At 41.8% G+C, this 25361-nt stretch overlaps 1 protein-coding gene and 1 non-coding gene across 3 annotated transcripts in view; both read left to right on the top strand.

Annotated features, from left to right (window-relative positions):
* Positions 1 to 13513, top strand: part of TEKT3 (tektin 3) — a 37975-nt gene extending 24462 nt beyond the window's left edge. For both annotated transcript variants that reach the window (XM_045085391.1, XM_045085392.1), the window contains exons 6-8: positions 1076 to 1298; positions 4148 to 4302; positions 12095 to 13513. In XM_045085391.1, the coding sequence (XP_044941326.1) occupies positions 1076 to 1298; positions 4148 to 4302; positions 12095 to 12311 (595 nt within the window). In that variant the 3' untranslated portion in view covers positions 12312 to 13513. The remainder of the gene's footprint in view (positions 1 to 1075; positions 1299 to 4147; positions 4303 to 12094) is intronic.
* LOC123393476 lies at positions 140 to 245 on the top strand. The gene has a single exon (XR_006608258.1). It is a non-coding gene; the product is annotated as a U6 spliceosomal RNA (small nuclear RNA).
* Positions 13514 to 25361: the final 11848 nt, after the last annotated feature.

Here is a 25361-nt window from a genome sequence, read left to right as displayed (position 1 = left end):
ATCTACTCAAATTTTTCTTTACTTCTGGACACTTAGACTGTTTTCAGTTTTAAATGATAGTCCTAAATATTACTGAAAATTAATATCCTCATGTATCTATTTTTGGCTGCATTAATTCTTTATGATAAATTTCTATATTACTTGCTTTGGCAGCTCCATATGCTAACACTGGAATGATGCAGAGAAGATGAGCATGGGTCTTGGGCAAGGATGTCACACAAATTCACAAAGCACTCCTTATTTTTAGTCCTAGAGATGTAAAGTAGAGCTTCGTGACAATAGTTAATGATACCATGTTGTGAATTCGAAAGTTATTAAGAGAGTAGACCGTAACAGTTTTCATTTGAAGAAAAAATAACTAACTCTGTATGGTGATGGATGTTAATGACATTTATTGTGATAATCAATTTGCAATGTTGACATGTATCAAATTATTATGTTGTGCACCTACCTGAAATTAATGCAATGTTATATGCCAATTATATCTCAGTAAAAAATTTCCGTAAATGGAATTTCTGGGTTATACACATGTGTTAGGGTCTTGGTGTATGTTGTCCTCCAGCATGGTTCTACCAATCCCACGTTCCTGCCTGCAGGAGAGAAACCTTTTTAAAAATATGCTCACCAGAAAATTATCATTCTCGACAGTCTTTGCTATTCTGATGAAGGGTCCTTAGTATGTTGCTGTTTTTGTCAGTGCTCCTTTGATTACTCCTGAGTTTGGATATTTTCTCATATGCTTCTCAGGCCAGTGAGACACATTTCTTATGAGCCACAATACCCATATCCTTCACCCATTCTCCCCAACCCTTGCTTCCCTCCCTACCAATTGGGCAGGGGACGTAGTGTGTGCCCTGGATTTACAGAAACTAAGCAGAAATATAAGGAACAATTAAGAAAAGTTTTAAATAAGCTTTCCTCTGATGTTTACATTTTATTCAATAAACCAGGATTCAGTGATAGGGGGTTTCCCCTTTCACAAAATGAATGATCACCTAGAGACTGTCCAGGCTGATTCATCATTGTCACCATTGTAAGGTTCTACTTTTTCTTCTTCTTCTTTTTTTCCCCACAGGGTCTCAGTGCCCGAGTCCTGGGCCAAATTTACAGATGACAATATTCTCCGTTCCCAAAGTGAACGAGCAGCCTCTGCCAAGCTAAGAGACGACATTCAAAACCTCTTGGTTGTGACTGCCAATGAGATGTGGAATCAATTCAACAAAGTGAACTTGTCTTTCACCAATCGCATTGCTGAGACCGCAGATGCTAAAAATAAGATTCAGATTCACTTAGCGAAGGTAAATCAAGTGCCGGTGGTACCCCTTAGCTGACCCAGAGAGATAGAGCAGGGGGCTCTGGGACCACAAATCTCTCACCACTCCCGGAGAGACGCCGTAAGATGTATGGCCGCCTGACCATACAGACTAAGAAAAATTAAAAACAGTACAAAGCACACCATTTATTTTAGCCAGGTAACCAGGTGTCAAAATGAAATTGGAATCCACTGGTTTTTGGAATACAAAGAATGCACTATGCACTGAAAGGTTCCTAGAATTTAATAGAAACAAAAATATTATGATTAAAGTTTAATGAATCACTGTATGTAGCTAGGAAGTGAATTTATTATTAGAACATATGGTAGGAATGTTTTCTGTTAAATTATTTCAGGTCCTTTCTCTGGAATACAAAACCAAATACAGGAAACTATTAGGTGGTTCAAAGTGTTTCTGACATTGAACTTTTTAAAGTCCTCTAAGCATAAACATTTTACAATGACAATAAAATGAAGGATTTAAGCAGGATTTGAGTGTTTCACGATAAGGAGAACTCTTTCTTTATTGAGCATTGGTCTTAGAGCTTTTATTACTTCTGTGGATTTATGCTACCTATAGGTTTTCACTTCTTATTTTAAGAACCTGACACAGCCATGTGTGCTGGAAGGCACCATTATTATCCAATTGAGGGAAACCTTATTTTCTCAGACTGCAGCAATTTAAGTTCCCTTCTCATGGTGTCTTCTTTGGGCAGCAAATATTTATTGGGCCGGACAGTGTGCTACCTTCTGTGAAGGGCAGAGAGAAGTATAATATGCAGTTTGGGTCCCAGGAAGCTTATATTCATGATGCGCATACACAGGAAAAGCTCATGAACAATTAATAACAATAGAAAATTACAAATTGCGATTGCCAGATAACAGATGCAGAAAGTGTCATTGGGGTTTGGAGAAAGAGGGGAACATTCAGGTGGGGTGATGTCTCGAATGAAGACTTGGGAGGCAGCCAGTCAGAGGTTGAGTTGGGATCTGTCGTGTGGCCTGGCAGAGAAGCTTGCGAGGGGAGCCTGGAGCCACACTGTACAGGACATTGGTGGGAAGGTAGTCACTGGGCAGTACAAGGCAATTTTGAAGGCCTCTAGAAGGATAACCTGATGGAGTCCCTTTGTTCAAGAAATTTGTATTTAATGTTGCATTAGTTCCCTGGGGCTATCCCAACAAAGCACTACAGACTGGGTGGCATAAACAACACAATTCATAAAAAACAGAATTCTGGAGCCTAGAATTCCCAAGATCAAGGTGTCAGCAGGGCTGGTCTCTTCTGAGGTCTATCTCCTTGACTTGAGATGGCCATCTTCTCCCATTGTCTTCACTTGTTCTTCCCTCCATGCATGTCTCTGTCCTGATCTCCCCTTCTTATAAGGACAACAGTCCTTTTGCACTAGGACCTACACCAATGACCTCATTTTTAGCATAATTACCTCTTTCAAAGGCTCCACCTCCAAATGCAATCCCATCCTAAGATACCAGGGGTTAAGACTTCAACACAGGAACTTACTTGGGGGTGGAGAAGAAGATAGCATTCAGGCCAGAACTGCTACATTCGAAGTATGGTGCTGGGTGGCTTTGGGGTAAGCACACGGAACAACACACTGGCCTTGCCATCTTGCATCGTAGAGCCAGACGGGACATGAAAGTAGAAAAGACCAGAAAGGTGCAGAAAGAACTCCTCAGTTAAAACATTAAATGTAGCCGAAGGAAGCGTTATGTCCACTGATGAGAGACAGGGACGGCTTCACGGGACAGGGAACCCTGAGAGCAGCTTTGGTGATAGGAACAGTGCAATGATCTTCAACAGGTCGTTGAATGCTTGGGAGGGAGGTCAAAGCTTAAGCGACAGATTTCAGGGCTCCTGGATTGCACAAGTGCCGAATCTGTGAGGTTTCATGAGAGCTCTGCAGGGGAGAAAGGACAGAGCAGAGAAGTGGCTCAAGACAGAGCCTTGTACTGGGAAGTGGTGAGGGGCAGCTATAGGGAGATGCAAGGAATTAGGACAGCGGTTGGCCAGAGAAGACAAACAGGGCAAGGGTTTCAAGGAGAAGGAGTCGTTGGGGAGGGTCATTGTCAACTTTGAAAGTACAGTTTCACGAGGGCCACTGGGTCTTGGAGTACAGGGGTCACCTCCAGGGAGCTGGTCAAAGTACAGGGAGTGAGCAGGACCACTGTGCAATGCACATAGCTGGGCCTGGGAGCCGGGGGCAGGAGGGCACCAAGGTCGCAGAAGAAACAAGAGTTGTCCGAGCATAGGCAAGGAGACCAGGAAGGGATCCGGGTTTATGCAGTTTGGGGGACCCTCCTTTAAGAAAAAAGAACATAAAAGGAGGACTCCAAATCTGCCTGTGGTCCTTCCTTGCAAGTGAGACCCTGAGAAACTTGAACTTGATTTGCTTCAAGTCAAGTCCTCCACTAGCAGGAAAACATCTCTGTGACACTTGTAAGAAGATGAAGAGGCAGGACATACAGATGTGAGGAGGAATGCAAGGGCCACTCGAATCTCTGGGCCTCCCCCTTTTTCAGAGTTACGCGCATGTGTGTGCTGGTAAATATTTAATAATAGCGATCTGGGAGTTGTGGGTGGGAAGAAGGCTCCAATTTGTCAAATTTGCTCATTTCTGTGGTGTGACTACTCTCCATCTGGCAGATTTCACCTGGAGTTAGGAAGAGACACACACATTCAGCTCTCCAGAGATTCCCAGGGACAGGCCTGGGAGGGAGCAAGGCCCTCAGAGAATCCACCGCCCTCTAGGAGAGGGCAAGGCAGGCCTCAGGCCTCAAATTGCAAGAGGCCTCAAGCATTTGCTTCTCTTCCTACAGACCCTGCAGGAGATCTTCCAGACTGAAATGACCATAGAATCCATCAAGAAGGCCATCAAGGACAAGTCTGCCTTCCTGAAGGTGGCTCAGACCAGATTGGATGAGCGCACCAGGAGACCGAACATCGAGCTCTGCCGGGACATGGCTCAGCTACGGTGAGACGGCAGTGGGCCCTGGGCAGGAGGGGCAAGCTCGGGGTGCTCCTTGGGGCCACCCACCAGCCCCATGGTGGCTCCAAGCTCTTTATGAAGGTCCTCCTCTCTGCTTTCACACCGGTCATATGGAAGAACCCAGTAACAGTCATTGTGTAGGATCCTTCTTCGGAAGCGTTAATAATTATTATTATTTTTTTAATTTTTTATTTTTGATAAACATATATTTTTGTCCCCAGGGGTACAGGTCTGTGAATCGCCAGGTTTACACACTTCACAGCACTCACCAAAGCACATACCCTCCCCAATGTCCATAGCCCCACCCCCTTCTCCCAGCCCCCCTCCCCCCGGCAACCCTCAGTTTGTTTTGTGAGATTAAGAGTCACTTATGGTTTGTCTCCCTCCCAATTCCATCTTGTTTCATTGATTCTTCTTCTACCCACTGAAGCCCCCATTAATAATGGGCATGGACTTTCGGTTGGGGAGGACAGTTAAGTTCTGGAGATGGATGCCGATGATAGGCGCACCACACTTCGAAGGTACTTAACGTCACCGAACTGCACACTTAAAAACAGTCGAGGTGGTAAATTTTTTGTGTTATGTACATTTTACCACAATTAAAAAAAAAAAAGGAAATGATATCAATACTAGATACAAAAAAAGTGATAATGAATGTGAAGCTTCATTCAGTGGGACCACTCACAATCTGCGCTTCCCTGGGATCTGGAGTTTCCAGAATGTCTCTTAAAAGCAGCAGCATGCATTGCTTGCTGTGTGATTTTCAAGGCCTGGGACTTGGTCTCGGGAAAGGAAGTCCTGGTACTAGTTCCACAGGCCCCTTTCTATTTGTTCTCACCCATTGGTTCTCGCTGGCCTTTTTTGGAATTTAGTATCTACTCTCCCCACCCTCATGGTTTCCTAGTCACTTCAGTTTGTTCTGTTCTCAGTATAAGTAGAAAAGACCTGGGCTTCATCAAGCACATCCCCCATATACAAGGCTGGCAAAACTCTCATGCTGCCATTTATCTACCCAACACTAGGCATCTTTTCTTATGATGATGATATAAACTTTGAGCATTCCTTTTAGGATGGGCTCATCAGGAACTGGGCAAAGCTCTTTTCCCCCTCCTACATTCTGGCTTCATTTCCAATTTCCCAATACCTGCCAGCTTGCCTTTTCTTTGTGGAGTTCTCCCTGGCTTTTCTAAGGTCATGAAATGGTCTTTGCAGAATCAAATCAAATTTATAGCAACTGGAGGGACAAAGGGGCCACACTCGAACACCAAATTCTTTTCTGGTGCTGTGGGGAGATGCCACTAGTCTTGTCTCCTGCCTGGTTCCTTGATGGGATTCCTTTGTCATCACAAGGGGTTGATCCTGGGGATGAAATGGCTTTGAGCCCTGCCAAAGAAGCAAGTGTGGATTTCTGGGAGGGTAAGGGAGATGGTTGTGAGGCCAACGACGATGAAGACAAGACAGACAGTGAAATGGCATGAGAAGAGTAGGTGATTATGCATGGCTCTCATTCTGGGCTGAGCCCTGTCCTCAGCCCCTTACACTACCTCATTCAGTATCTGCATTTCACAAATAAGGAAACGGAGGCAGACGCGGGTTGCATGATGTGGTAAGTAAAGGCACCGTTTGAGCCCTTGCCTGCCTCACTATTCAACCAATCAAAACGTCTGTGTGGGAAGTTTCTGCTCCCATCTTTATACTCATACGGTCCTTTTATCATCCCCCCATCGGGCGGCCGAGCCCATCCCACTTCCTCAATGCCCTAAAGGAGCGAGTCAACAAAGCAGGTACTGTATCCCCATCTCTTTCTCATAGAGGATGAAACTCAGGGTCACAGAGGCGACCTTTACAGCAAAACCCCCTACCTGTCCCCATGCATGTTGTCTGTGTTGCATGCTAAGAAGCATGTTTGAGCATATATGCCAGTGGATTAGCTGCCTTTTTCCTGGTAGATCTGCTGTCTGGGCCATAGCCATATGCGTGTGCACCCAGGCTGGCCACACATTTCCCCAAATGGGTTCCAGAGAACCCCTTTTCCTACCCAGTCTGTTCATTATTTAGGATTACCTCTCCTCCCCTCCAGAGGCCCATCTGCGGTGTCCACGTGCTTCTGAAGATTGTGGCAGTGAGTACCCGGCCATCTGGCCGGTTAGGAATGGATCACGAATTGTGGCTTTCTGCAAATCTTACGAGGGGTAGCTGAGCAAAGTTGCATTCTCTGAAAGTTTCTGAGGAATCACCAGAAGTAGAGACGGAAATCTATCAATTGTTCAGCCTGGCATCAGACAAGCCCAGGGCTGCTTTTTTAAAGGGTTTTGAGCAGTGGTCTAATTTGACGTTGGAGTTATCAGACAATGAGGCATTGAAGGTTGCTGCACAGAAACGGAATGATTTTTACTTTTCTCCCCCCTTCAGAGCTACACAGAATTTACGTTCCCTTTGCTTCCCATAGAATCCATATTATGTCCATTTCCAATGCTCCTTTACTGACTTTAGTAGAAAAACTTCCTTTTGTTTCCGTAAGGATTTCTCATCCAAGTATCGTTGCCAAAGAGACCACAGACTCAGGGGAGCAAGGACAGAGAAAAACGGCAGTTTTCATTTTGAGACTTTTATTTTCATTTACAGTGTTCCAAACGGGTTCTTTCAAAAGTAACTCTAAACATTTTTGGCTCTTGGTGGCAGGCCAGACCAGGTTCTGCTTTGCTTCAATAATCTTGGTACATTTAGAAAAACAAAAAAATGACGGTAGCTTTATTTGTATTTGAATGCAAAATGTTTTTTCAGTTCTGTAATTTCCCCCCAAAATGAGCGGTTTCAGCAGAACGGCTCTCTGTGATCTGCCAAGAACAAGGAAGCCGAGGCAGAGGGGGGGCCTTAAAAGATGGGTGAGAGTGTGTTTCTAAAGGCACACACGGAGGGAAGTCCAGGCCCTCCCAGCCCTATTCACAAAGCAACGGGAGGCAAGGGAACTCGCTGCCTGCATTTTCTGGATCTTGAATTTCGTTCCCCTCTCCGCTCCCCCCAAAAAATTAAAATTAAAAATAATCATTGATCTATCCACATCTGTATTTTCAAAAGTTCCCTCCCAGATAAATTTTCCACTAGGCTAGTGTTTGTCAGCTAGGAGTAAGGACTTCTAGATATTGTGCTCCATTTCCTGCCTATGGGTTTGGGGCTCCTTCTGAAGCCTTCTTACCAGGGCAGGGCAAAGTGAGAGGGGGGCGGGGCGCGATTTGACACCCCCTCCCCCCACCCTTGGTCAACCCCATCCCCCCCCCCCCCCCCGCAGGGTTGCCACAACCTCCCCACTATTTTATACCCTGGGATCTTTCCAAGAGGCTTTTCTTTTTAATCCAACTTGAAGGAAGCAACCACAGAAAGGAGCTTTTAGATCGGTTCTCAGATTTTGTGTTTACCCATCGGAGACCAAAGGGAACTTCGGGCACAGTAGGTTTCAGTTTCTTCCTCCGCCCCATGGAAAGCCTTTGTATTTTCCTCGCAGTACAGGTTCCAAGATGAAGGGAGATGCGCTGTGTGTTGTTGCTTCTGTGAGTCTTTTGTGAGCGCCTTTCCCCTTGGGGGCTGCGTGCATGTGTCTTGAGCCAGGACCCCTCCAGCAGGTGTATCTCCGGAAGAGGGCACGCCCAGAGGTGGGCTCTGCAGAGCAGTCCACGGACGTTTCTAGACCATCATCGTCTGATCGCTGCGTTGTCCGAGCCAGATACGTTGGCCCTGTTGCCCTGTTGCGGTGTTGGTCACTAAAGGTCAAAGGGAGCTTAAGTCCCTCCAAACTGTGTTTCCTTTTTGTAAAATATTTACCTCATTATCTCCCTGATTTTAAAAGTAGCATCTGTTCATGATAGGAAAAATACAAAGCAAAACAAAACAGGAAAAATAAAAAAAATAAAACCCATCTTCGATTCGTTGTGCCATGGAGGGATAACGGAGGTTAGCATTTTGTTGTACTTGACACCAGGCATGGTTTTTTTTTGTTTTGGTTTTGTTTTTTTATAAATTAATTTATTTTCAGAAAAACAGTATTATTTTTTCACCACACCCAGTGCTCCATGCAATCCGTGCCCAGGCATGTTAACAAAATTGTGATCACACTGCCTTTGGGATTTTCTAACCTCACTTTTCCTTCCTGCCTTCCTTCCTTCCTTTCTCTCTCTCTCCCTTCCTCTCCCTCTCCCTTTCTTTCTTTTTTAAAAATTACTTATTCATTTGAGAAAGAGAGAGTGAGAGAACATGGGTGTATGCGCAGGGGAGGGGAGTGGAGATGAGGACAGGGGAGGGGCAGTGGGACAAGCAGATCCCTGCTGAGCAGGAAGCCCTACTGGGGTTCACTCCCAGGACCCTGAGATCAGGAGCTGAGACAAGTCACACACTCAGCTGGCTGAGGCACCCAGGCGCTCCTATCTTGACTTTTTCAGTCAACATCATATTGTGAGTTTCTTCCCCCACCTCAAGTACAAATTCTCTTTTTTCCAAAGTGTTGCTTGCCTGGTTTCCATCATGTGGCTAGAGCGTAGGTTATCATTGGGTATGAATGCTGTTTCCTCTTGTTTTCTCATACTATGACTCAACACAATGTAACACGGTGAAGAAATTATTCCTTTATTCTTTGATGTCAAACGTTCCACTGTATTTTCCCCTGCAAGTTGTCTTGTTCAGTTTCACAAGATCGAGATGGAGTCTGATGTTAAAATGAATTCAAGGAATATACAGCTCTCTGTGGAGTCCAAAGTGAGAACCCCTTTCTCTACCCCCTAGTCTCCCCTCCACTCAGATGAAACTGCAGCTTGTGAATTGGTGCATCTCCTTAAAATTGTGTCTTTACGAAGAAGAGAGCACAGAGGGTTTGGGGTAGAAAAATTTCTCTTTGGTGCCACTTTAATATTGCGTGAGAGCCCACTTTGTGCCGGGCACTACACGGGTCTTGTGGTGGGTTTGCCCCGATTTTACAACTCGAAACCCGGGATGTCCAGTAAAATTTGAGTTTCAGGTAAACAGTGAATGGTTTTCAATACAGATAGATCCCAAATATCCAGAGACGGAGAGTAGAATGGTTATTGCCGGGGGCCATGGGGTATTAGTTTTTCATGAGGACTGAGTTTCAGTTTTGCAAGATCAGTATTGTGGATGGTTGGTGGTGGTGATGGCCCAACAGTGTGAACGGAGGGAACAGAGGAAAGGCTGTTGGAACTGTGCGCCCAGAAATGTTTAAGACAGTAAATTCTCTGTTGTCTGTCTTTGATCACAATTAAAAAATATTTATACTAAAACAATTACACATGGATCTGAAATTCAAATTTAACTGGGCTTCCTGTATATTAATCTGGTTTCCTTACACGGTGGGGATTACAATTAGAAATGGTCTTACCAGGGCACCTGAGTGGCTCAGTGGGTTAAGCCTCTGCCTTTGGCTCAGGTCATGATCTTAGAGTCCTGGGATCGAGCCCCTCATCGGGCTCTCTGCTCAGCAGGGAACTTGCTTCCTCCTCTCTCTCTGCCTGCCTCTCTGCCTACTTGTGATCTCCCTCTCTCTGTCAAATTAAAAAGATATAATAATAAATAAATAAAATCTAGAAATGGTCTTACCCAAGGGGGTCCTGGAGGCTGACGCCAACATGTGGGGTCTCTGCTTCTACCCTTTGCTTGCAGGGAGCTGACACGGTGGGGGCAGGAAATGGGACCCAGTTCCTTATTACGACGAGTGAGACTCCTTATTTCCTTCTTAGCTTCCTGGATAACCATGCAAAGCTTATAAACACATGTGGGCCGCGTGCCTGTGGAGACAGCAGGCAGTTCATGGGTCTCTTGGCTCAGTTTCCTTGTCTGCGAAACAAGGAAGCTGGGCTTGATGACCTCTCACATTTATTTTCCAGCTGCAGAGTTCTGTGAAGCCAGACAGTTGCCTGGGTATAATAATGATTTTAACATGACTTGGAAATTTTTCTATAATGGTGAAATCCCTTTCTATCCTTAGGGACCCACATATCTTTATGTGGTCATCGTTGCTATTCTCTTTACATTACTGTATGCTTTATTTTTTTTTTTTAATTTTTATTTTTTTTAAGTAGGCTCCATGCCCAATGTGGGGCTTGAACTCATGACCCTAAGATTCAGAGTTTCATGCTCTACTGAATGAGCTGGCCAGGCGCCCCTGTATTACTGTATATTTTAATTAATTCCATGCACTTCCAGTCTGTTGATAAATGAATTCCCAAATAAAATAACCTTAATATTGAGTCAATTTGATAATTACAATTTGATAAATTTGGAGTTGTGTTTTCAGTTGGCTGGAGTTAGTAGGGGAGCAGCATGGTAATTAAAAACAGCCAATGGACAGTTCCATGCAAAGCTTAAATTCCTTATACCTCAGTTTTGTCAACTGTAGAATGGGGATAATCATAATATCTACTTCATGGTGTTATTATGAGGATTAAATTGTCTGATCATTTAAAGTACTGAGGATAGTAAATACATACATATTTATATATATATACTACATGTATAATGTGTATATATATAATAAAGTAGCTAATAAGTGTGTTGCTATTATTACTATTAAATTATTATTGTCTTTTATATGCCTATTATGGAAAGCGCTCTTTGCAAGCGAGTCAGATAAATAGTAATAAATTAGTAGAAAGGGAGCAAAGGAGAGAAGCAGTTCACAGAAGAAACGACGCAAGCAACAAGACCAATAGACACTTAGGAAAGGTTTGCTAATAATCAGAGAAAGGAAAATTGAAACCATATTGACTAATATAATTGGAGGAGAGGCTATATGTTTTTTCATGAAATGAATTTTTTCTTTTGTCTTCATGAAAAAATGTGCCTTTAAAAAAAAATCATCACAAGGTAATTAGAACTACAACCCGTTACACCTTCCATGGAGCTGATTTCAAGCCTTATCCTGTCTATTTCATTTTCGACAATTACAAATATATTCAGTCTGGGAACTTGAGGCATTGCCTTAGGAGGTTCCTGGGGGACAGGGGCATTAAAATTTCAGGAATGCCCCATTCGCTAACCCTTCCCACTGCCATTGTGCTGAACTCTAGCCCCTGAGTAAACTTGGGTGTCCCCTTCTTCCTAACAATGAAAACGGTTTCAATGATTAAAAAATATAAGGAAATCCAGCAAAACTTTGATTTTTCCGATTTGTACTATTTTTTAAAAAGTCACGTTTATAAGTTTTTCCTTTTTATTTATTTTTTTTTAAAGATTTTATTTATTTATCTGACAGACAGAGATCACAAGTAGGCAGAGAGACAGGCAGAGAGAGAGAGAGGAGGAAGCAGGCTCCCTTCTGAGCAGAGAGCCCGATCCCAGGACCCTGAGATCATGACCTGAGCCGAAGGCAGAGGCTTAACCCATTGAGCCACCCAGGCACCCAGGTTTTCCCTTAAAAAAAAAAAAAAAAAATTAATGTGTGTGTGTGTGTGTGTGTGTGTATGAAAACTTGGTGGTAAATTTGATGGTGTCCCTAAAATATGCTTAGTTTGCTGTTTGGATTCTGGGTGTTGTTATTGGGAGTGGCGCTGGCCTGATTCTAGAACACCAAGGAAGCCCAAGTATTGCTTCCTCTGCTCATTTGTTCTGACACTGGGATGACCCCTGTGCTGCTGGGGGCTCCCTGTGCACTCAGCCCAGCAGCCACCTTCCGGCAGGAATTCAGTAACCCTGCAGGCCCTCAAATCAGCCCATAACCAGCCTCCGGAGTGTGTGATTTCCACTAACCTAACCTGGTGCTTCTTTCCTCACGCAGCCTTGTTAACGAGGTGTACGAGGTAGACGACACCATCCAGACCTTGCAGCAGCGTCTGAGGGACGCGGAGGACACCCTACAGTCGCTGGTCCACACCAAGGCCACCCTGGAGCATGACCTGGCGGTCAAAGCCAACTCCCTCTACATTGACCAGGAAAAATGCATGAGCATGCGCAAGACCTTCCCCAACACCCTCCGGCTGGTGGGCTTCTGTTAGAGGGCCCCACCAGGAGCGGGCAAAGTGGAACCACAGCCCTGCTGCAGCTAATTTAAACGGAATGCTAATATTGTCACTTATTAAAGGATTGTGTTGATAGAAAGGTACCAACGTGCTGTCTCAGAGAGTCTTTTGTCTATGTCCAAACCTTCATTTTCTACTATGTACTAGACTTCTGAGCTGTGGGAAGAATATAAAGAAATATAATCAATCTGATAGAGAAAGTTAAAAAAAAAAAAAGATTATTTGTATTATTCTTGTTGTTGCCTGTGTAACATGAATGGGCTGGAATGGAGAAATGTATTTCCTCTAGGTAGGTGGTGGGGGCAGGTATCCCGAATAAGGTGGATTTTCAGTTCTGTCTGGAAGGAAACCCAGAGGAAAGGAGAAACGCCCTTGGGTATGTGGTGGTTGGGGTAGTCTGAGCAAAAACAAGGGTGGAAAAACGCACAGGGGATTTGGAACGATAGTAAGGAGACTGGTTTGACTGTGATTCATAATTCCAGGTGTATAATGTGGGGAGGTCTTTATCTCCAGGTCAAGGACTTGAGGGGAGCTGACAGACCTCTCTGAGCAGGGAAATGGCTGTATGAAATTGTGATCGGGCACCGATATCAGAGTGATAGCAGTAGAAACAAAGAAAGGAGAAATACAAAACACATTCTAACCAGTCAACAGGGCTTGGTAACTCTTTCCATGGGAACGGAGTGCAAAGGGGTCCAGGATGGCAGAGGCGTTGACCCTAGATGAGTTGCAAAATGGGACATTGCTTAAATTCCAGGAAGCCCTGTGGTATCCCAGGCGTTTTTGTTTAAAATAACTTTTTCTTTATTATAAATGAAAAACATTTGCATGACATATTTTGGAAATGAAAACACACACACACACCGACTCCTAAGAGGCACATGTTATCACAATACCCAGAAATGATCACTGAGGTCTGTCAACATTTTCTTTTCTGTGCTCTCAATTCCTTTGCTTAGACTCTCTGTGTATACGTATAATATTTATCTACACATGTGGGTAATAGGTAATGTTTATGGTTATTTCCATATATAAATATGTCATTGGCTGTTTATCCACGACATCATTTTTGAAAATCTTTCTTTCCACCTCCAAAACCCAATATGTTTTGCTTGTGGGAACTTGAGAAAATACAGACACAGAAAAAGGAAAATAAATGTCTCTATTTTTCTAAACTAGGTACTTTGATATGTATAGATTTTTATTTCTGTACTTATACACTGGTGTTCCTCTCAAAAATCAGAATCATTCCGAATAAAGTAGCTAGTACTTTTAAAACGCCTATGTGTCTGATACCGTTCTCAGTACCTCATTCACCTCAGCCCATTTATGCTTCTGCACTGAATCCTACTTATACTTTTGATGTCATTAAATATCTTTTCACAACTTCATTCTAATGGCTTTTTGATGTACCATTGCAAGGAAGTTCTAGAATGTTCTATAACAATTTTGGGGGGGGAAAAAAGCTTTTATGGGGTGTTGTCATTTTGCCCTCCTGAGAGTTGTGTTACTCTGCACTCCTGCCAACAGTCTATGAGAGGGTGAGTCTTTCTGCATTTTTGATAACTTGTTGTGTTTTTTTTTAACCATTTAATAATATAAAAATGGTCTTCATTGCTTTAACATCTTGTTCTTTGGACACCAGTGATGTAGAGCACTGTTCCCTGAGTCCTTGAATTTTTTCTGCTAATTGCTTGTTTTTATTATTTTCCTATTTCCCCTAAGCAGGAAGGGGAATTTTCTTTTTTTTTTTAATCTTTTTTTTTTTTTTCCATTTTTTGTGAGAGTTCTCCATATATCAATCATAGGACACTTTCACCATAGGTACTGAACATGGGTTCTTTATATGGCACTCGCTTTTACATTTTGTTTATGGTTTTTAATGTACGGAAGGTGAAGTGTACAAATGTTTCCCTTATGATTTATTTATGCCTTTGGAGTTACACCGGGGAAGCTCTCCTTCATCTCGAGATTATTTACTTGTAATTTCTTCTAATTCCTCTAGTGTTTTCTGAACCATTTGGAATTCAATCTGATAGGATGTTGATAGCATTTTGGCTTTGAATCCTTTGATGCAGAAATCCTGAGATGGGAAGGTGGGATTACTGGAGGGAAAGGTTTTCTGCCTGTCTCCTACTTGTCACTTAGGTGCAGCCCCCTCTCACCCATTAGCTAGTTAGCATCTCTCTATCTGTCCTCTAACTGCCGTTGATTAACCCCAAACCCCATCTCTCTCTCTCTTTCTCTGTTTCTTTTTTTTTTTTTTTAAGATTTTATTTATTTATTTGACAGAGAGAAATTACAAGTACACTGAGAGGCAGGCAGAGAGAGAGAGAGAAAAGGAAGCAGGCTCCCTGCTGAGCAGAGAGCCCGATGCGGGACTCGATCCCAGGACCCTGAGATCATGACCCGAGCCGAAGGCAGCGGCTTAACCCACTGAGCCACCCAGGCGCCCCTAACTCTCTCTCTCTGTTTCTTAAAAGTTTCTCAGACCTTGATTAGTCAACTTCATGAAACATCTCAAAATGCTAGAAAAGTTGACTTAAACATGGTGAGCTTGGACTGGAGATAGTTTTGCCGTCTCAATATATCATTTTAGAAATCAAATTGTAGGTTTTGGTCCTCCTGTCGCTTCTAATGGAAACAAAGATCTTTAAGGGCCACTCGAGCCCTTAGGCCATGGGGGCAATTAAGTGTTGATGGTCATCGCTTTTAGACGACAGTAAGAATAAACATAAATTCCACACGTCTCTAAGTTGTTATATGTTTCAGGGAAAATCTTGCCGACTTTTTCCATGAATTGTTACCTTTTTTAAAGACTGTATGCCTGCGGAGTTTTTTCCCTTAAACATATGTTGCCGGCATAGCAAGAATGTGATGGGAAGAAAACGCAGTTCAGACACAGAAAAAGCCAGTTTTCTTGTTATTTCGGTAACCTGTGGGCAAGACTAAGTTCCACAAATAAACATTCGGTTGCTCGTCTTAAATGTTGTGGCTGCTTCACGAGGGTAAATATTCTAATGCTGAAATCCACAAACAGCTAAGAAACACAAAGCGCGATCTTGTTTGAGAATCACACGACTGCAAATATCAACACGGGATGTGGCTTTATATACTCAATCCTCAAGTATCTCATAGTATGTGGCTTTAAGAAGGGCTGTTGGATGGTCAAAGGCTTCCACCTCCCCAAGCATCATTCAGATTTAGAAATGTGCGTAACTGCCCCAAATAGCCAAGTCACCTATAATTTTAGTAATGTCCATTTATGCTTCCGGGGAAGTGTTTTCATAAACACCTCACCTGGCACTTTTGAGTCTTGAGTTCATGCTGTAAATAGCTGAGGTGGGGTCTGGTTTTAGGTTATAATTTTTGCTTTGCTCCGAAAGCAGGGATGGAGTCCTTCCCTTTGTACGTCAGGGCTGGCTCAAGGCACACAGGAGGGGGTGGAGTGGCTGGTCATTGTCAGCATCCACTCTGCTAGCCCTGACCCTTCAACTGTTCCCAGCAATGCTGGGTTCGCCTTTGGCGTGATTGCCAAGACCAGCCTTCTGTACAGAGTGCTCTGATGGTATTTTTGGAGCCCTATATATTCATGCATTCATGGGGAAAAGAGACAATATTTAATTTCTTCACCAGAGCTGGACAATTGTTTTACTTTGCAGACCAGCTCCAGACCTTGGTATTGTGTATTTATTGAGTGTTGAGTTGAGAAGGATTTGAGGCCCCAAGTGAACTTGGACAGGTAAGAATCTAGAGCTGCGCTAGAAGAATATTGTCTGCAAGGGGTCCGGGGCAGAGAAGAGGCAGCACGAATACAGTTAGCTTTTCTCTAAGTTGTTCTGAATCCTCTTCAGCTCAAATCTTTCTCTGTCAACATCTAGAAGTTTCTGTTTTGTGATCCATGACTCATTCCCTCCAGACCCTGTTATTGCTAATTTTGCTGGGCGCTAATAGAAGTCCCTTTCTTCTCCTCCTTTTTCCTTTTAGAAAAAGGACCTTCTAAAGAGCTCCCCAGGACTAAAATGCAACTCTGGTGTCTTCATAGCACAGTGAGGAGGGAGCTTGTTGGGGAAGAGGGAGCATTTTACTGCTGCTATGAGTGCTATCTCGTTGTGTATGGACGGACAAAGCTGTGGGAACCAAAAAATTCCTCCTTTTTCTCAGTTATTTTTTCCTCCTCCCTGTAAGGGGAAGTGATAACTTTGAACTAAGTTTCAAGGCTCTTGTCTCAGGTATTTTAGGTCTTCAGTCACTCGCATAAAGAATGCTTTTCCAACTCCCCCGGCCCCCATCAAACGGTCCTCTGCTTGCCTGAGAACCTGCTCTTTATAGAAACCTATGCCTTCACTGATAACAAAAATTGTTATATGTTTTAGGGGGTATCCAATTTATTTGCAACAAGCTGATCCATTCCACCTTTCAACCCCAGGCCACTTGATGTGTGTCTCAAAGATGGAGGCTCTTTAAGAGAGATGAGGTCAGGCAACCTGAGGGGAAAATAATAAGCCAGGGCCACAGTCAAGACTTAAAAGCACCATCTATATCACAGAATGAAAGATTAAAGCATTGATACATTTATTTATTTATTTATTATTTATTTATAAAGATTTATTTGTTTATTTGAGAGAGAGAGAACATGTGCATGAGGAGAGGGAGAGACAGAGAGAGAAATGCTCAAACAGACTCCCCTCTGAGTGCAGAGCCCGACTCAGGACTCAACCCCAGGACCCTGAGATCATGGATCATGACCTGAGCTGAAATCAAGAGTCAGATGCTCAACTGACTGTGCCACCTAGGTGCCCCAAAGCATTGACACTTTAAAATAATGCTGGAAGGATCAACCAACATTCTCAGTTTCCTAAAAGGTATATGTAGTAGACATTTCTCAGGATCTTGGGAGAAAATAACCATACCTCCAAGTAGTCATGACTTTACAAAGTCCTCTCATCTCCTTGACTATGGGTTGACTTTCTGATCACCTGACCCAACAGACTGCAGTGTAAAACTGTGCCAATTCTTGGCCAAAGCCTTGAGAAGGCCTGGAAGCTTCTGTTTTTATGCTCCTGAGACCTAGTTGCCATGTAAGAAGTGTGACTGCCCTGAGATCACCATGTTGTGAAAGAATCCAAACAGCCACATGGGGAGGCTCGTGTGGAAAAGGACTTCGGCCAATAGCTGCAGATGGGCTCTTGGGGAGGCCACATCAGCTGTGAGTCATATTAATGAGACCATTTGGAATCTTCCTGCCTTCCCAGTGCTTCTGCTGACCCCATGGGAGGCAGGACTGCCCAACCAACCTACAGAATCATAAGAAATAATTAACTGTTGTATTGAACTACTAAGTTCTTGGATAATTTTAATGATTCAAGTTTCTTGAGTTGCTCATCATAATCGCCACAATCTCATGAGACAGTTATTATTGCCACCCTGCAGGTGGGGAAACTGAGACTCAGAGAGGTTGCATAACCCCACAGTTGTTAAGCAACTAGTCTGAGGTTACTCAGATAGAAATGCTGGATTGAGTGTTCAATCCCCTTATCTGACACTGGGATATGAGGTCTTAGCCACTATTTTATACCATTAGAGGGTTTCTAGGTTGTTCTTCTCAGCAACAACAACAACAACAACAAAATGTTTAAAATAATGGCACTGTTGGATTTATAATTGAGGACAGAGGCATTGAAGAAGCTTTAATTTTGGAAAGTTTGCTTAAAAGTAAAGCATGAGTGACATCCAACCTCTGGGTTGATGATCATCTCTTGATATTGATACATGTAATGATAATGGTGATAATCAACTCATGCTGTGTAGAAGAACTTTATAAATATTATTTTACAATCACAGCTGTTCTCTAAGGTGCACACATTTAACTATCCACATTAAAAAAATGAGAAAATTGAGACTGAGGCAAGTAGAATAATCCAGAGTCAAGCCACTCGCAAGCTCCAGAGTCAGGATCTGAACTCAGATAGGCTCTTTTCCAAACATCACTAGGCATCAGGGTAATACAAATCAAAACCACAATAAGATACCACTTCACACCAGTCAGAATGGCTAAAAGAAACAACTTATGAAACAAAAGATGTTGGTGAGACTGGGGAGAAAGGAGAGCCCTCTTACACTGTTGGTGGGAATGCAGCCTTGTGCAGCCACTCTGGAAAACAGAAGTTAAAAATAGAGCTACCTTATGACCCAGCAATTGCACTATTAGGTAATTATCCAAAGGATACCAACAGTGATTTGAAGGGGCACCTGTACCCCAATGTTTATAGCAGCAATGTCCACAATAGCCAAACTATGGAAAGAGCTCAGATGTGCATTGACAAATAAATGGATAAAGAAGATGTGGCTATATATTATAGATGTGGCTATATATATGTGTGTGTGTGTATATATATATATATATGACATAAAATACATAATTATATATAAATAATTATATACAACAAATGGAATATTACTCAGCCATCAAAAAGAATTAAATCTTTCCATTCACAATTGACATGGATGGAATTAGAGGGTATTAGGCTCGGTGAAATCAGGCAGTCAGAGAAAGACAAATATTATTTCACTCATATATGGAATTTAAGAAACAAAACAGATGAACGTAGGCTAAGGGAAGGAAAAATAAAATAAGATGAAAACAGAGAGGGAGACAACTCATAAAAGACTCTTAACTATTGGAAAGAAACTGAGGGCTAGAGGGAGTTGAGTGGGGAGATGGGGTAACTGGGTGACGGGCATTAAGGAGGGCATTTGATGTAATGAGCACTGGGTGTTATATGTAACTGAAGAATCACTAAATTTTTACCCCTGAAACTAATAATACAGATATGTTAACTAAATTGAATTTAAATAAAAAATTGAAAAAAAAATCACTGATACATTACTACATTGCCTCTTTCTAAACACTTTAGAATGAATTAGACATTCTCAAAGTTGTGGGTTTTTTAAAAAAAATATTTTACAACCAATGCGCTTTTTTTCCCCAAAGATGTTCATGAGGATATATTCTGAGCAGTCTCATTAACACAATAAATTAATTTTACCATAGTCTTTCAAAGTCTTAACTCTAAACTTCCTTGATTCTCTCTTTAAGTAGAATTTAAGGATGATAACTGGGTGTATACTCTGTTTTTTTCAGATAGAAGGAAAAAAATATCTGACAGTTCAATAGAAGGTACTCAGTTTTAGAAATCAAGTTCTCCTTCACTCAACCTCTCTTGGAAATCTGTCAGCAATAACCATAGACACTGATGGGTTGTAGGATTGTCTTCTATGTGCTGGGTCTTGCCAGTATATTTTTCTTAAAGAACGTTCAGTCCCGGATGGGAATTGATTGTGTTTAGTGACCACATACACCAGCCTTTTGGTGCCAGTTAACTAAAATAACTTCTTTCCCATATGTGTGCATTTTATGTTTTCATCTGAGATTGAGTTATAGCTACAAAATTAGCTCCCTAACTTCCTCTCTAGAGAAAAGAGAATTCAGAACTAGATCTCTTCTGTTGTTAGGTTGGTTTGGACTCTCTTCATCCCACCATAGTTCTCAACATATTTGTTTGCTCATATGGAGCTTAGTAGATACAGGAACATATTAATAAGATGAGTAGTAAGTACTGTGGTGTGATAATGTTAGGTAATGTAGAAAGGAGTTTAATTATGACATAGAGAGAGTAATTGATGAAAAGTCTCAATCTAGAAGCACAGAGATACCTAGTAATATTTTCAGAATCATCCTTGTTCTGGTTAATTGGTATTCAGGATGAGTAACTACCAACATAGAGGGTAGAAGTTCTGAGGTATTTATTGTTCATGCTTCAAGAAGAGAAGGATAATGTTTATCTCTTGAGGAGGAGAATGCTCAAAGGCTCTGGGATGAGAGAGACCTATCATGGTAAAATAATGACTATCCCTATTGGATAGTTTCATGATAGGATGATCTCCTCCAGCTACATTAGACAGAAAGAAACACAGAACCTTCTCAACTTATGATGGGTTTACATCCTGATAACCCATTATAAGTTGAAAATATTGTCAGAAAAGGCATACACCTAACCTACCATGCACCATAGCTTAGCCTATCCTACCTTAAATGTGTTTAGAACATTTACATTAACTTACAGTTGGGCAGAATCATCTAATGCAAAGCCTATTTTGTAATAAAATGTTGAATATCCCATGTAATTAATTGAATACTCTACTGAAAGTGAAACACAGAATGGATACATGGGTACAGAATGGTTGTAAGAATGGTTGCCTGACTGGGACCTTCAGGTTGTCACTGCTCAGCATCACGAGAGAGGATTGTACCCCATATCACCAGCTTGGGAAAAGATCCAAATTCAAAATTTGAAATATGATTTCTCCCAAATGCTTATTGCACCATCATAAAGTTGAAAAATTGTAAGTCAAACCGTCTTAAGTAGGAGACCGTCTGTATAGGGTATTTAAAGTTTTCTAGGGTCACTGGTAAAGCTAAAGAAACAGATTCTTGGCTGATTTCCTGAATTACTCCCAAACCACATCAGTAAACTAGGCCACCAAAGAAGATGCCTTTTATTGGTTGGGAAATCTCTCATTGAGTTGAGAAGCCACCACTAACTGCTACTATATCTAGCACTATTTCTGTTGGGATCAGAAAGGCACCTCTGCTAAATCAGGAAGTGGTGAACACAGCTACCAACTCCAAAAACATGACCTCTGTCATCCACAGGAACAAATCTCATGCCTCGAGTCCTTCCTCTCTTCCTATGGAGCTGAATTCCAAAGGCCAGTCTCACACTACAGCCTATTCAACATGACCCCAATCACATCCAGAGCCTGAGCAGCAAGATGGTCTGGGAAATGGAGTTTTTTGTTGTAATTAAATTAAATTTGGCCTCTACAGTATGGTAGGGAATATTTTCAGAAGGTTTGCGTAGGTATCGAGGGAGCCAAACCCACCATCCAAACTAAAATTGTGCAAGGGTGGCAAGAGATTGTTTGACTTGTAACAACTGACTCTGATTAGGAGTTTGGACTTGGTTTTGAAGAGAGCTCACATTCAAATATTAATAATCGTAAATTCATTCAAATGTATAGTGGTTTTGAATGAATGCAATTGTTAAAGAAGAAGAGAAAGGGAGCCACTTGCTGAAGGTATGGCTAGACATACAGGAGAGTTCCCTTTGATTTGCTTTTTGCTTAAAACTTGCATATTACACTCATTTGAGGTTCTTCACATTATAAAGTGATTACTGGTAGGAGTTTTGTCCCTGCTTTACAGAAAAAAATACTGAGGATCAGTCACGCACCCGGGGCATGCTTCTGAGCTAATGTCAAATAGCTATCTGACTTGTTTTATTGTCTACCTACGTGAAGAGTGTTTTGAAGACAGAGAAATCATTAGTTTCCATAAGAAAGTATTCTAGCAAGAATTAGGTTAAGATAGAGCTTCCATGTTGGGAAAACAACAGAGAACTAGCCTGGAACTCGAGAGTTAGCCTGGAGTAAACTGCAGAGTACACGCTCAGTCTAAAAGAGGGAGCCCCTGTCCTGTTCTGCGTCATTATTGCCACGCAGGAAGGTGGGCTCATGGAGCTGGAGATTCTGCACCTCTCTGTTGCAGTAATTCAAACCCTAGCAAGAGTTGGGAGTATTTCTTTTGGAGAGATGAGAGAGGGCAAGCCTACAATAGTACTATACCTTCCGATACTTATTTACAAAACAGCCTAACAATAAATTGTGGGGTGGGGTGGGAACTCTGATTTCGAACTGGAGCTTAGGTTTATTATTCATACTATAAATTATAGTGCTGATGACCACAGTGAGATGAACCAAAGCCTTGAAATTCAAGAATGCGCCAGTGGAGACAGACAACCTCAAGTAGTTTTAGTTTATCATACTAGTATACAGTCCAGTAGAAAAATAGGAGATTGTGTTGAAGACCATTTAGGGGAACCAAGACCTAGAAAGTAACTTTAAGCGTACCGAGCTATCATACATCAAGAGACAGGACCTAACTTAGAGTGCAATATGCAAAAACAAATATTTCCACATCTGCACAAGCGATATAATGGTATATAGTTTAATTCCATTTATGAAAAACAAAAGGAGCTTGACATTCTCTAGTGGTAAGTTTGAGATGGTAACAGGGCAACCAGAGAGAGAGGCACATATGGGCTATACATAGCGAAGGACTTTGTACAAGTTCCAGCCTGATCATTTTGAAGGATCTGGTAGCAAATATTCTTGCATGACCTTAGGAATTAAACTAGTCAACGAAATCAATCCAGTGACGAAAAGCTAGGTAAAGTCAGTTATGACTGATATAATGAAGGCAGCTGTTTATTTTTAACACTTAAACTATATATATATATATAGCAATTTATATTTATATAACTACATATGTATTTAGTTATAGTTTTTTTTAAGATTTTATTTATTTATTTGACAGACAGACATCACAAGCAGGCAGAGAGGCAGAGAGAGGGGGGGGAAGCAGGCTCACCGCAGAGCAGAGAGCCTGATGCGGGGCTTGATCCCAGTACCCTGGGATCATGACCCGAGCCGAAGGCAGAGGATTTAACCCACTGAGCCACCCAGGCACCCCCAGATATAGTTTTATAGATATAATTATATTATATATTTTTATTATATATATGTGTTTATTTATTTTTGGCTAGGACATTCTAATCTTTAAGGATTTAAGTTCTAAATTTTGTATAGCCATGGCAATGCAGCACAGGATTTATATTTTAATATTCACAAAATTATATGATAACATAGAAATATGTTATCCTTTAAAAATAATGAAACATTACCAGTGAGGCTAAATTCTCCTTTGACCACTGCGTCTAGCCCCAGCCTCTCTCTCCTTAGAGGAAAATACTGTGATTGCTTTGGTAAGATAGTGTCATGTTTTTAACTGTAAAGACTATGTAGTTTGGCTCTTTGGAAACCATTACTATGTTCCTTCGGTGCAGAGGTTAAAACACATTAGGACTCTTTTTTAAAACCCCATAGGACCTTAAGAAATATGCTAATTAATTCTCCCTCTGAAACTAATAATACACTATATATTAATTAATTGAATTTAGGATTAGACTGACAATCAGATACTCATACCCAGAACTAAGTTAGTTATGAGAATTTATGAGAGGACTTGGACCTTGGTAGGGTTTCTTGAAGTTGTGACATTTAACCAACTATCTGGAAGGTAAGAAATCAATATGCAAAGTGGTGGGGATGAAAGAGCCCCCCCCCCAGGCGTTTTCTAGGTAGAAAGAATCACCATTTATTTATTTTTAACATCTTAATTAAATTTTATTTTTTTCAGTGTTCCAAGAGTCATTGTATTAAGGGGAGGGCACGTATTGCATGGACCACACCCAGTGGGACCACCCATCCCTCCACCCCCTCCCCACTAAAACTCTCAGTTTGTTTCTCAGAGTCCACAGTCTCTCATGCTTCATCTCCCTCTCTGATTTACCCCAATTCACTTTTCCTTTCCTTCTCCGTGTTATTCCTTATGCTCCACAAGTAAGTGAAACCGTATGATAATTGACTCTTTCTGCTTGCCTTATTTCACTCAGCCTAATCTCCTCCAGTCCTGTCCATGTTGATACAGAAGTCGGGTATTCATCCTTTCTGATGGACGCATAATACTCCATTGCATATATGGACCATATCTTCTTTATCCATTTGTCTGTTGAAGGGCATCTTGGCTCTTTCCACTGTTTGGTGATTGTGGCCATTGCTGCTATGAACACTGGGGTACATATGGCCCTTCTTTTCACTACATCTCACCTTTTAAAAACCTGGAAAGTTGAGGAGGTTATATAGAGGTGTTAGATACCAATAGGACTGGCTTCATCGGCGAGATACCTGTCAGCCACTCGGGGCCCTAGGCTCAGGAAGGACTCATGCTTGGTTTATGCTCTCCTGTCAATATTCTGAAATTCTTAAAAAGTTTTGAATGGGGAGCCCTGCATTTTCATTTTTCACCAAGACCCATAAAGTATGTAGGTAGCTGGCTGTGGGAGTTTGATCTTGATTTCACTTGTCATATATAGCCATGGAGGGTTTTAGGTGAGAAGAGACACATCTTGATTTTTGAAAGACCACTCTGGTTATGATATGAAGAATGGAAGAATGGACACTATCATCACCCTCTAGGAACTTATAGTATGGCTGGTGAAACCAAATATGGCCAAGGGTTATTATTAAAGGTAATATGTTATAGAAATATATTGAAGAAGATCCTGGGAAGGTCATTTCCTTGGGAGGAAGGTCATTTAATAAAGTCTCTATTTGGGGAAAAGTTATAATCTCCTTCATGGCTCCTCCCAATCTTCTCTGAGCTAAACACCACCCAGTACTTTTTTGGCTCTTCACCTCGAGGCTCAATTTCTTAGTCAAGAAGCTTAACGATCTGAATAATCACCATTTCCTATTGGGGGCCTCACAGTAGCTTTTGGAATTGTCTTGTATCTTCAGCTTAATACTAAAGACTCCCATAGAAGGTGGGGCTTCTTTCCCTTCTTCCTTCCTATCATCCAGTGAGTCCAGATAACTCCCAGAGGATTATGATGAGGTTTTTCAGTTGTTTATCTGAATCTCCACTAATCTAATTCTTCAGATGCATGGGAGTCCATCCCAGAGACACTTGGCTATCTCTTCCACTTAATGCAGCTGTGTTTCTGTTGTCAGTGAAGCTTCTGTTCTAGGAATTTCCCATAAATACAGCCACACCAACTTTCTTGTAATGTTTTATCTATCAGCCCTGTGCAATAACATTTTTGACAATGATGTGAATATTCTATATCTTCTCTGTCCAAAATGGTAGCAACCAGCCACATATGGCTATTGAACACTGATTAGAGTTCTACATGAAAATTTAGGCCACCAAAGCTCAGGAATGCTATTTAATAGTGCAACTCCAGATATAAACCTGGGTCTTCTGTTTCTTGGATATCTTTTCTATATACCACGATGGGTGGTCTCAACAAGCACTTATTTGCAAAGTTTTATAGACCATCTGTT

The sequence above is a fragment of the Mustela putorius genome, unplaced genomic scaffold (genome assembly GCF_011764305.1).
Source record: "Mustela putorius furo isolate JIRA1106 unplaced genomic scaffold, ASM1176430v1.1 tig00000867_pilon_pilon_pilon, whole genome shotgun sequence".
NCBI lineage: Eukaryota > Metazoa > Chordata > Mammalia > Carnivora > Mustelidae > Mustela > Mustela putorius.
This window is presented reverse-complemented; position numbering and strand designations above follow the sequence as displayed.